General features: G+C 34.7%; 1 protein-coding gene across 1 annotated transcript; it reads left to right on the top strand.

The window, feature by feature from the left end:
- The first annotated feature begins 5,836 nt into the window (after positions 1–5,836).
- LOC123539381 (3-[(3aS,4S,7aS)-7a-methyl-1,5-dioxo-octahydro-1H-inden-4-yl]propanoyl:CoA ligase-like) lies at positions 5,837–8,483 on the top strand. Its single transcript, XM_045323947.2, has 2 exons — positions 5,837–7,163; positions 7,420–8,483. The coding sequence occupies exons 1-2, from the start codon at positions 6,228–6,230 to the stop codon at positions 8,191–8,193; spliced, it is 1,710 nt and encodes a 569-aa protein (XP_045179882.2). The 5' UTR covers positions 5,837–6,227; the 3' UTR covers positions 8,194–8,483.
- The last annotated feature ends 3,680 nt before the right edge of the window (positions 8,484–12,163 follow it).

Below are 12,163 nucleotides of genomic sequence, written 5' to 3'. Positions count from 1 at the left end.
ACAAGACATTTTATCTCGTGTACCCAACAGATCACTGATTGAACTGTTTTTTTTTTTAGATTAAAGGTTTACTTTATTTTAAAATTATCAAAACGTTGATTACCAGGAATAAATATTTCCGCATTTTTGTAATAAATATTAAGAAAACATATTGAAACGATTTTTAGGTTTTAAATATTAGTAAGCATATTTACCTGTATATTGAGCAAACGACCTCATTTACCTAAAACTGAGCTTAAATATTAGTCATGTTCATCAATGAGCACATTTTGAAAACTGCTGAAATATTTTTTATAAACTATCTGTTGCTGTTTAAAGTGAATTTTATCTCTGATACAGAAGGGTGCAGGGTTAGAGATCTTTATAAATACTGAATTACATGCCGTAAAAGTTATCTATTAGTCTCCTACTGGTTGAAAACTAGTTTCGGGGACTATAGAATGGCGCTTTTCCGTCCGTCTGTCATTCCTTCCGTCAGAAATTTCGTGTACGGTCCATAACTCAGTCATTCATGAAGAGATTTTAACATGACATAGCACAAATCTTTTCAATGATGAGAGGATGTCCCTTACGGAAAACTCAGACCCCTAACTCAAAGGTCAAGGACACAGTTGGAGGTTAAATGTCAAAAGGGATATTTCCTGTCCGGTTCATAACTCTGCCAATAAGGGCTTTAAATATAACGTGGTACAAATGTACCCCAAAATAAGACAATGTGTCTTAATCAACTTTCAGTCCACTAGCTCAAAGGTCAAGGTCACATTTGATAACATGGCATGAACAAGGTATGTTTCGTGTCCGTTCCAGAACTCTGTCATCAATTAAGGGATTTCACTATTACTTGTCAATAGGTTTTTTTCCCCTGTTCTGTGTACACCTTTGTCATGCAAAATGAGATTTAAATACCATTTGGCACAAATATCTTTCCTGAATGTGATAATACATCATGCGCAAAACACGGACCCTTAGCTGATGAATTATATTAATATATGTATGGCATACATTTTTACTTTCTCGTTTGTATTCAAACCAATAATTTAGATGTCCGCTAAAGAAATAAACATAATAAAAACTGAAGAGAATTACTATTCTTATCTTTTTAAGAATGCATTGACAAATTTTCTCTTATCCATTAAAAGATGCAATGCCCTTCTATATAGAAAGAGAATTAAATTATCATTAAAGAGCTAATAAAATTGTTTCGAAATCAAGATTTTATCCAGCGAAAAAAAAGTGATAAAAGCTGAACCCGGATAAAATTGTTTGCTACCCGATATTTGCAAAATCATTATATTTTGATAAACAAGGAGAAGACGATGCAGCAAGTGGAAGGTATTCAAACAGGTTTTTGTAGCAATTAAATATACTGTGATCACATGCGCAGAAAGAGTGATATGCATGTATCAATTTAAACTTAAAACACAAAATGTGTTATCGCTGAAAACTCTTTAAAATATAACATTTTTATTCAAATAACTTTTATTTGTAATTTTTATTTGTTAAATAGCAGACGCAAACAATGTTTTATGAAAAGTAAATTTGTTTGTTTAGTGGTTTTACTAGGTTTAACAGCGCACCGACACAATTATATGTCATATATACACTTTGACGTTGATGAAGACCCCAGGCGCCACTCCGTGCATTATATTCCATCACGAAGTAGAACCATTAACATTCCGTGAGTCAGCTGGATGGTTTCCTTACACGAAGGATTCAACGCCCCGACAAACGCTCGAACCCAAATCAGCGAGGGGCAAGTTATTTGAAGCCAGCGGCCTTACACACTTGGCCTTGGAGGCCCCTTATGAAAAGTAAAGAGGATTGATAACAACAGGTATGTCTAAAGAAGTTTATTTTGTTCGAAGAAACTGATATTTATTTTCACGATAATAGATGACCCAAAAGGAAGGAACTTTTGCCCTGACTAATTTTACCGGAGTTATGACCCTTTGATAGTTTTGCTATAATATAGAATATAGAAAATTTATATCTTATGTGTCAAACTCCTCAAACACTATTGAAAGAATACGCTTGAAAAGTTCAAAGATGAAGGATCTTGATGTGAAGAGGGCCATAAATACTGGACTTTTTTCTATAGCTATTATTCTCTAGAATTATATCTCTTTCTTAATTTCACAAAAAGTCCATAGTAAAGAGATTTTTGTATTCAAATCATACACTTTTTGAAGGATTGTGCAGTATATGTGGACATTCGTGTCACATGGACGATATTCTAGTTTAAAATATAAGATAGAATGTAGCCTAATTTCTTTTGTTTTCTCGAAGAAGAAGAAGAAGAAGAAAAAAACAACAAAAAATAAACGGAACCTGAAAAAATTTATATAACAATATCTGACTATTTGTTTGTTTGACTGGGTTTAGGTCGTTTTTCTTTTCAACATTATTTCAATTACACATCTGAAGTCAACTAATCTAGTAATCAGTTTTTCTCAATTCTGCGCCAGTACTGACTAACGATGGGATTCTTGAATCGAGTTCTATGGTTTCTGACTTCAAATCACTTTCCTTTAAGGAGGTAGGTTACCTTGATATTTGTAAGTGCGCATGTCCAACCGGAAGCTAACGTGACGATTTACGACGACGTTTACGACAAACTAAATGTGTTTGTATATTCATTCTTCTGAAACTAAATCATGAACATGTCTTCGATCTGATGCTTTATGGTTTAATAATTCAGAAATAATGAATAAATCGCCACAGAAACGCTTCAAAACAATGTTGCCTTAAAATGACGTCACTGACGTCATGACGTTACGTGTCAGTTACCGCGCAAAATTAATAGTTTTTGTCTTGAAAGTACGTAATTCTCTGCATTTTTTTTTATTTTAACTATTTTCAAATAACCATTATTTGCTGAAATATTTTTATGAGTCTTTTGCGCTGAATAAAAATCAATATTTTGCTTCTTTTATGTAGTTATATTGAAATGTTATGCGGAATGTAAGAAAATGGATGATGGTAACCAATGTTATTTGGTATATAGTTGGGTGAAAGGTTACTTGTTACGGCCATTTTCAAATAAAAATCTAGCAGTTTGATTTGTAATACCTATTTTTCAGGTTCCGTTGATAATTTGTTACTTATATACTAAAACTAAGATCAAAAATTGTTCAAATTTCGGTAGAAAAATGTGGTTTCTTGAATTGAATTGATGTTACCATGGAAACGAAAACCGTGACCTATGTATCTAAATGTAAAATTCAAAAGCGTTGACACTGGTCTATTTAAGAAACACAGCTTCGGCTTTTTATTTTCATTTCAACAATATCCATGAGAATAATAGCAGCATGCTGAACGATTTTTCTATGAAAAATGCCAGACGAGGGGTACTGCTGTAAATATTCTAAGCTGTGAAATTTGTTTGAATAAATGCAAATAACACGAAAATATAACTTACGTTAGAAATAATATGTTTTATAGCTACAGTAACTAGAAAGATAATCTTATTCAATATTTTTTTATAAGAAACTACGACAAAAAGCAAGATATAAGCTATTTTAAACATCTCTGTTGCCATGGTTACTTTAAACTTTAAGAAAAATAGGGTACCATGTAAACTGCTTGGTATTTTGCTAATAATATTACCCAAATATTCCATGTTGGTCATTAACAGAATGGCATTGAAGCTGTCGAAACCCCCTATTTTTATACATAGTTGTTTAAACATGAGAGAAAATGCGTTACCATGGAAACACGAGCCCCGCGACATATACATTTTAAGCTTTTATTAGAAAGATAACGTGCATACTAGTAAAATTATCAATTATGCAGACTTCTACGGATATCAATGAAACTAAAATACACTGAAAAGTGTCAAATATCCGTATTTTCCTTCTTCTTTCAATATGAAATACCTTTGGAGGGTCATGTTCTTCAAACCTTGATAAAAACTGAACTTGAAGAGACAGAGACAAACGAAACTGAGATTGTAGCAGTTAAAACTTCATATTACAGGAAATACAAAAAATGCTGCGGTTCAACTAATTTGAATTTACCCTTGTAACAAGGTAACCTACCTCCTTAACCTCTGTTGGTTTAAATCAAGCCTTGCTTAGAGTTAAGAATTCTTTCATGTAAGAAAGCTATGTGGCTGTCTTACGGATGATTGATGATTCTATCCATGTGCCCGCCCGTGATAAAATGGAGGGGTAACTGGGATTTTTCTCTATCATCAAAAGACGGAAAGTCGCCATATGACCTGTAAATGTGTCTATGTGACGTTAAATCTAACAAAAGAGTAATTAACGACTTCTCCGTGTGATTCGAATGTGGGGCACTGTCATGTGTCAAATCATTAAGAAGAACATACGGCGCTCCTGAGGATCGAAGTCGAGACCTTTCGAGCCAAAATTTCTGAGCTACATGTACACAACAAGAAAATAAATTAATGACATCAGAATTTTACATGAATCAGCTGTTTAAATTTTCTAAATAATCAAGTTCTCTCGCTGTAATTTACAGACATCCAAAATCACGAATTACAAATAATAACGGGGGTCAAAATTCGAAATATACCGTGCTACCATATGTAGCTTTTACAAAACATCGTATGGATATCTCAATAACCGAAACTTGTCACCCATTAAAATATTTTAGGTAATCGCCGATTTTTCCAATTAGTTTTCTATTGCGTCATCTAACTTACAAATCGTTCACAGTAAGGTTAAAGCGGACCATCTCATATGAAACTTTATAGCAAGGTTTATAAATAAGATGTCTTTTTTATATACAATATTTCAATACGACATTTCACGCTATATCTCAACAAAGGTATTTGCCTCCTATTTTGTCCGATTTGAAAGGATTTAAGTAATATTTCAATCTTAGAGATACGTTATACGCTTACAGCACATGTGGATATCGTATTATTTAGCAGCATGTGGTTCGAATACTTGCTCATGTAAAAATTAGTTTGAAATTAAGTAAGTACATTTAAATTTGCTCTATGATCATGAGATAAAAACAATTTAGACAACATTAAGTCCAAGTATTCAGGGTAGCGAATAAACGTGACCTTTCGGTATCCGTCCCGAGAGTGAGTTTAAGAGCTAGCTACCATGTCCTCAATTCAATCAATGTGTTTTCCACTGGGCTACATTAGGAAACAATGACCTGACATGTTTTTCATACAACTCGTTGAACCAAACATCGAAACTGTTTCAATAAAACTATCCTTATGACAAATAAAGCTGATTAGAATTTTGACCTTCAACCCCTTACATGACATAGAACCTCGCAAATGTCCTCATTCATGCTCATTAGATGAAAAAGATGCCACTAATTTTCACTGTACGGTACATACGATCTTATGAATTTAAAAGTAACAAAAATTTTTAGATGTTGTGTTTGTTTGGGACTGTTTCTAAAAAAACTATTTTTATCATTGTGTCCAATCATATTTTCTCATCCACCCTTTATATTTTTGTAAATTTATCACGTGACGACATAAAGTTAAACAAGATTTTCTGTTCTAAACTAAGAAAATGATAAACGAAAAATGCTGAAACACGTAGAGGTGCTGGCTATATTAACAATATGTTAATATTATTAAAATATACTTAAATACAAGATTTTTAACAAGAAATAAATGTATTTTGTATAGTTCATGTTTAAACCCTTATTTCAGAGATGTAACACGGGCTTTCAAAATTTGGCCTTGAAACTTTAAGATATAGAACAGGTATGGCTATAAATAGTATTTTCCTTTAAAACAGACATGATTTGTTATTGTCACCTGTGTATCTATAAATACAACGAGGACAAATGGCTCAAATGACCGTTTTTATAACGAAAAATGTACCAGTATTTAAGCAGTGTCCTCTGATGGCTATATTTAGAATCAAGTTTGCAAACTTGTTAAAATATATATTTGTTGGGTAATACTACAACATGGTAACCTCATTCACAGTGTTTTTGCTTGACGGCTAGACAATTTAACTGCAATATAATTTTGTTATACATTGTAGAAATCACGCATCATGCGGATGCAACTGGATACAAACAAGCACACTTGTCGAGTTTCAGCCATTGTTATGTGGAATGTACAAGGGGGGTTTTAATTCGGAACAGGTCACGTAATATGTGGATTTTGCTTTTATCTCGAGTATTCGAGTATATATATTTGATAATAGATGTGTGTAGCTGAAATGTGTGAGAAATTTGTACAGATAGATAGTTTGGAAGAGTGACTTCATTTGAAAAGTAAAATGGAGGGTATGTTTACGAAGAGTTATGTTAAAATTGATCGCCCTCCATTTGAATTAAAACACAAAACAATTCCTGAGGCATTAAAGTACTACGCAGAGGCAAAGGGAGACGGCGAATCAATTATTTTTGTGTCCACGGACGGAAGTCGCGATGTTGTTACGTGGTCGGAGCTTTACCAAAAATCTTGCAAAGTAGCAAAATCTCTTATTAATTTGGGAATTCGGAAACAGGAAATCATCGCTATAAATTTGCGATGCTGTCCAGAATGGTTGTATGCTACATTCGGAGCAATGATGGCTGGAGCAATCCCTGTGAGTATAACTTTTACGTATACAGATGGAAACGATCTCATCGCAATGATGGAAAAGCTGGAGAAATGTTCACTGCTAGTTCTAGATCCTGGATCAGAAAGCTTTAACTGGAACATTCTTCGTAGGCTTCTTGACGAATATGAGGCTGACGGTAAAGTTCGAAGTAAGAAAATGCCTTACTTAAGGCATTTGTTAGGTGTTGCGTTCGACAAAGAGCCAGATGCTTCCAACGTCAAGGACTTCAGAGACCTTCTAGAGGAAGATCATCCTGACATAGAACTTCCCGACATAGATCCTAATGAATTTTCCGGACTATTTCAAACCTCAGGAAGTACAGGAGTACCAAAGCTCGTAGCGGACGTGCATCTTAGCATAATGAAATTTGCAGAATCACAGGCATTTGAGATGATAAAAGACAAGTACATCCTGTTCAACGACCGACCATTTAACTGGGGCGGGGGATATCCATTTTCCGTTCTGACCGGTCAAACAAGGGTGACATTGTTCGAGTTTTATGATCCGCCAAAGGACATGATTTCATTTATGATTGAAGTTATAGAAAGAGAAAGATGTTCCATGATATTTGCTCTACCTCCTTTGATGCACGAACTAATTCAACGACAGGTATTCCAACAAACTGATATCATATAAGTTGCTAAGTTATGTTCATTTCATTAGAATTATTGATCCAGAATCATTACTGGAGCTTCGTGTTTTAAGAAACAATAACAACAAAATTCTAACCTTAGAATTTATAGGTAATGTCTCCTGTGTAGCAATTTTCATATTATTTAATCGATTCAGTCATCAATTAACATCTTAAAACAGCCCATTTAGATGTATTTAAATATTTTAAGTTTAATTCTTTTTACTTTTCCAGGACAATTTACCCAACGATTGGCCTGTGGAAGCTATTGTGACAGCAGGACAACCTCTTACGAATCGACTTGCTGCTTGTGTTGGTAAAGCCTGCAAATGTCTGCTGTGCTTCTATGGTGGGTCAGAATGTGGTATCGTGTCGGAAGCAAAAATTACGGACCCAAATGATTTCGTTGAATTTGGATGCGGAAAGGTTGTGAAGTATCCCGGTTTGGAAGTGAAAATCGTTGATGAGAATGGTGAAATTGTTCCAGTCAACCAAAGAGGAGAAATATATGTTCGATCTAAGATTACATTTAAAGAATACTTCAATGATCCTGAAAAAACAATAGCGGTTAAAACCCCAGACGGATGGTATAAAACAGACGACATCGGCAGAATGACGGAACACGGCCAATTCTTTGTAGAGGGTCGGAAATCAAACATGATTATTTCGGGAGGTTTTAATGTAGCTCCTGAAATCCTTGAAAACGTCATGAAAACATTTACTGGTATCGATTTAGTAGTCATAGTACCAGTTCCAGATGACATATACTATCAGGTTTTGTGCGCATGTGTGATAAGGAAACCAGGATTTGCAGTAACCGAATCAGATGTACAAAAGTATTGCCGTGAATATCATACTGATAAACCAGGGCTTTTCACCGTTCTTCCGAAATTTTACATGTTCTTTGAAAAGTTTCCTGAAACAAAAAGTGGGAAAACGCATCGGAAAGAGTTAGAGAGGCTAGCATTAGAGCGTTTCGGACCTTCAGAAGAGAAATGTCTAAATTGAAAAACTTCTAAGAAGACATTAAGTTATTAAGGATACATACTACATTTATTAAACAGAAAAAGTATTAGGCGTGAGTATTAAGAAATATACTGTTCATAAAGAAACATTGTACAGTGTTTGAGATGACGAGTTAACATGAAAGGAACGTGTTTCTTTACTACACATTTGCTTTTGTCATATCTCAATAGATATATGTATATGTATTGCGTCTCTTTCTTTTGTCACCAAATGCCTAGAACAAAAGAAACGAAAGAATAGACCCAATCCAGTAATCACGGAATGAATCTTATTGTAGTCCCAACAAGTTAGTAAAGATATTATATATATATATATATATATATATATATATATATATATATATATATCCTTTCAATACCTGGTATTGGGGAACCTAATTCTATTCATTCCGTTAAGTACTGTTTGATATACCTGGTAAGTGGGAACTTTCTTTTGTTGGGATCTGGGAACGATCTTAGATCATCAACAAAAGAAGGTTCCCGTAAACCAGGTCGTAGTAGATAAATACGACTGATTGATTCACACTTTTCAATACCTTGATTTACATACAAGTGTCATCCATTAGATGGCGAGAACTTTTACAGCACTTCCTTACAAATCGAGTGTATTCATACTTTACGTATACCTGACTTAGCCAATTAGCAATAAAAGTGTGACGTCCTGTAAGAACAACATGGCCTCATTGCTCATGACGTCACGTCGCTGACAGTCATTCGTAAAGCCATGGTCACGTTAAGGTAGAGGAGCATCGCTAACAAATACTGAGCATATTTATAAATGAAATCAAGTGTAAAAATATTTGAAACGCTTCAGTGTGTTTGTGGAAGAAATGCAGCCCCACAAGATGCAGTGAATCTAAAACTGATTTTTTGAAAAGATGGGCGATACAGTGTACAATCAAAGCAAAGTCCGTGGCGACCAGTTGCGGAAACTCATTTAGAAAATGTTAGGGAAGAAAATGGAATTTTGGACTCTGATAGTCGAGGAGATAGCACACGATATTGAAATCTGTCAATGGTCCGTACATACGATTGTTACGAGTACGTTGGTCATGAGACAATAAGTACCAGTGAACATACTGTTAACCGGAAGTGTCATCGTGAGTTTCTGATGCACTAATAACGACCGGCAATAAGAGGAAAACACAGAACCGCTCTCAATGTAGTGCGTGCAGAACGGGAATTCCGTGCGATTGGAAAAAAGATTAATGGCGACATATACCAAACTGTTAAACAATGTCTGCAGGTCACCAAATGACATGTCGCCAGTCCAACTTCCGCGACTGGACCGATCTATGACGTCATCAAAGTGGCGGACAAATTTGAAAATGTAACTTTGCGTGTCTTAAAATTTACTTAAGTAACACAGCAATATTTAATATCAATATTTGATATTTGTTATCTTTGATTTTCCTTTCTGAAATATTTGTTATGTATTAATATTGAAGTATATAAACAATTAAATGATGTGAATGTGTGTGTGTGTGTGTGCGTGCGTGCGTATGTGTGTTTGTGTGTGTGTGTGTGTGTGTGTGTGTGTGTTCGGGTTTAACGTCTTTTTTAACAATTTTTCAGACATATAAACGACGGTGTCTACTTGTAGCAGTGAGCACAATGCCCAATTTTATAGTGCTGCCTCACTGGAATATCACGCCGTAGACACGTGGCATGATACCCCACCCAGTCACATTATACTGACACCAGGATGACCAGTCCTAGCACTATCCTCTTAATGCTGAGCGCCAAGCGAGGAAGCTACTAGTACCATATTTTACGTCTTTGGTATGACACGGCCGGGAATCAAACCCACGACATCCCGCACTCGAAGCGGACGCTCTACCACTAGGCTACCGAGACGGTATAAATGATGTGAATAATCAAAATATATTTAACCACACCCGCTTTACTTTAACAGATTATTTTCTTGTTGAATATATTTGTTTCGCATAAGCTATACCATAAAATATATCAATATCATCATCTTTCAGTACTGTTGTTGCTTTCTATGTGTATTGTAGACTATCTGCAAGTGATGCAAACATGCCAGTTTCGATATTTATGTGGCCTGTAATTGAACAAATCTCATTCTATTAATATTATCCTATACCAATTGGGTGGCCCAGCATTCGTATCGCATTGAACTGCGCAATGATTTAAAATATCCACACTTAATTTAATGTAATGATTAGCATTCCTGCAAATAAGCCCCTACCTTTCTTCTAATGTTTCGTTTCAGGAAGATATATTTAATTTATTTTGATAGAAGCCATTCGAAGAATTAATAGTTTCCATAGAATCTCAAAACTACATTGAACAATAATGGACTCTTTGAGCAATAAACTTTCCGTAGCCCATAGTTTCATTTTTACCACCATTTTAGAAAATGTCGGCCATTTAGCCCAGTCTGTGGCAAGTAATTTGCCAAAAGGATACTTTTTGTGATCGGTATCACGACTTAGTGATGAAATATTTGCCACAGTCTGCCATTCTGATTTAACTCTTTGAAGTTCTGGGATAATCGTATCAATGGTCAAGGGCTGACAAACAACATTTTAAAGTATTTTTGGAGAATTTTTATAACATTTCTATGACAGAAATCTTGCTATCACAAGTGTCTTCCTTGAAATAAATTTGACAACGGCAAAGAGCGTATGGCGACCATTCACAAAATTTCTTGGAATATAGACACCCTAATTATGTATGTATATCATTATTAGCTATCTACTTCTGATGGGCTAAAGATAGTCTGCTTAAGGACGCTCGCTACAGTTTCGTACTATTTTTCTCAATAATAGATTTTGATGAAGTGTTTTGTATTAAATGATCATGTTATGATGTATTGAAAAATGAAATAAAAATACTAGGTCACCAGCTTTGTTTCAATTTAATTTGCCCCTAGATATGGTGCTATTTTTAACATTTTTCAAAATTTCTATAATCCTACAATATATTTCAGTAAAGTACAATAATCAGCATAAATTTGATATCTAAGCATTTTTATAACGAAAAACAATATATCTATTTGAAACATGCTCAGAGAAATCAAAAGAAAATGATTTTGTAGAGAAAGGAATACTTGTTCAGCAGACCCAAGGGCTATTTTTGCATATTTTTGTCAATTTTAAGTTGGTACTTCTGCTATTTTATCGAGTTTCACATAATAGAATTAAATCAAACTCTGCACATACCTTTGGTAATGTCTACCTAATCTAAAACAATAAGAAAATTGATAGGTCACCATATTAGATTTCGCTTAAATCAAATTACAACGAGGTGGGGTGTGGCGGGCATTTATACAACGCAGGTTGGTACGAAATAATACTCTTTCAGTGTTTGAGCAAATGACTTAGAGATATATCAAATTATCAAACGGCAGATTTCTTAATAAGCGGATTTTAAGGTGTTTCTGAAGCATTTTGATGTCATAGAACGATGAAAGTTTCCGCCTTTCTCCGAACAAAACCTATAGTTTACGAATACGGATGTACGGTATGGGTACGGTACGGGATTAGAAACAGCTGTGACTCAATGCAGAGTTCGAGCGCCGGTATAAATTACAGACACCAGTATATGTCGGATTGAAGCAATTTGAACTAAATATACTTTAAATGTATATATTTTGTAACCATGGTGATACTTACCCTAACATTTAGTCAGTATATTATACATATTGTACATTAAATGCATGCGAACATACAATAATTTGCGAATTTTTGCCGTACGCGACATTAGATAATCACTTCCGGGCATGCGCAGAAAACCGCTCCAACTCTGTAGTGAGCTACATCGATTAGAAACACAACCAAATTGGCACGGTATTGGGGTAAATATCGACCCGTCCGGAAAAACTAGCGAGTGCCTTTAAATATAGTATCCGTGTAAGAAGTCTTTCAGTTTTGTCCTTCTTAATGTTGAATGCACAGACTACAACTTGTAAATACTTTTAGATATTA

The sequence above is a fragment of the Mercenaria mercenaria genome, chromosome 18 (genome assembly GCF_021730395.1).
Source record: "Mercenaria mercenaria strain notata chromosome 18, MADL_Memer_1, whole genome shotgun sequence".
Lineage (NCBI taxonomy): Eukaryota > Metazoa > Mollusca > Bivalvia > Venerida > Veneridae > Mercenaria > Mercenaria mercenaria.
This window is presented reverse-complemented; position numbering and strand designations above follow the sequence as displayed.

Bases quoted from the DNA above. Each gene is read 5' to 3' on its own strand.
- LOC123539381 (XM_045323947.2), top strand. From the start codon at position 6,228: ATGGAGGGTATGTTTACGAAGAGTTATGTTAAAATTGATCGCCCTCCA. The intron at 7,164-7,419 runs GTATTCCAACAA...TTACTTTTCCAG, and splicing joins ACGAACTAATTCAACGACAG to GACAATTTACCCAACGATTG.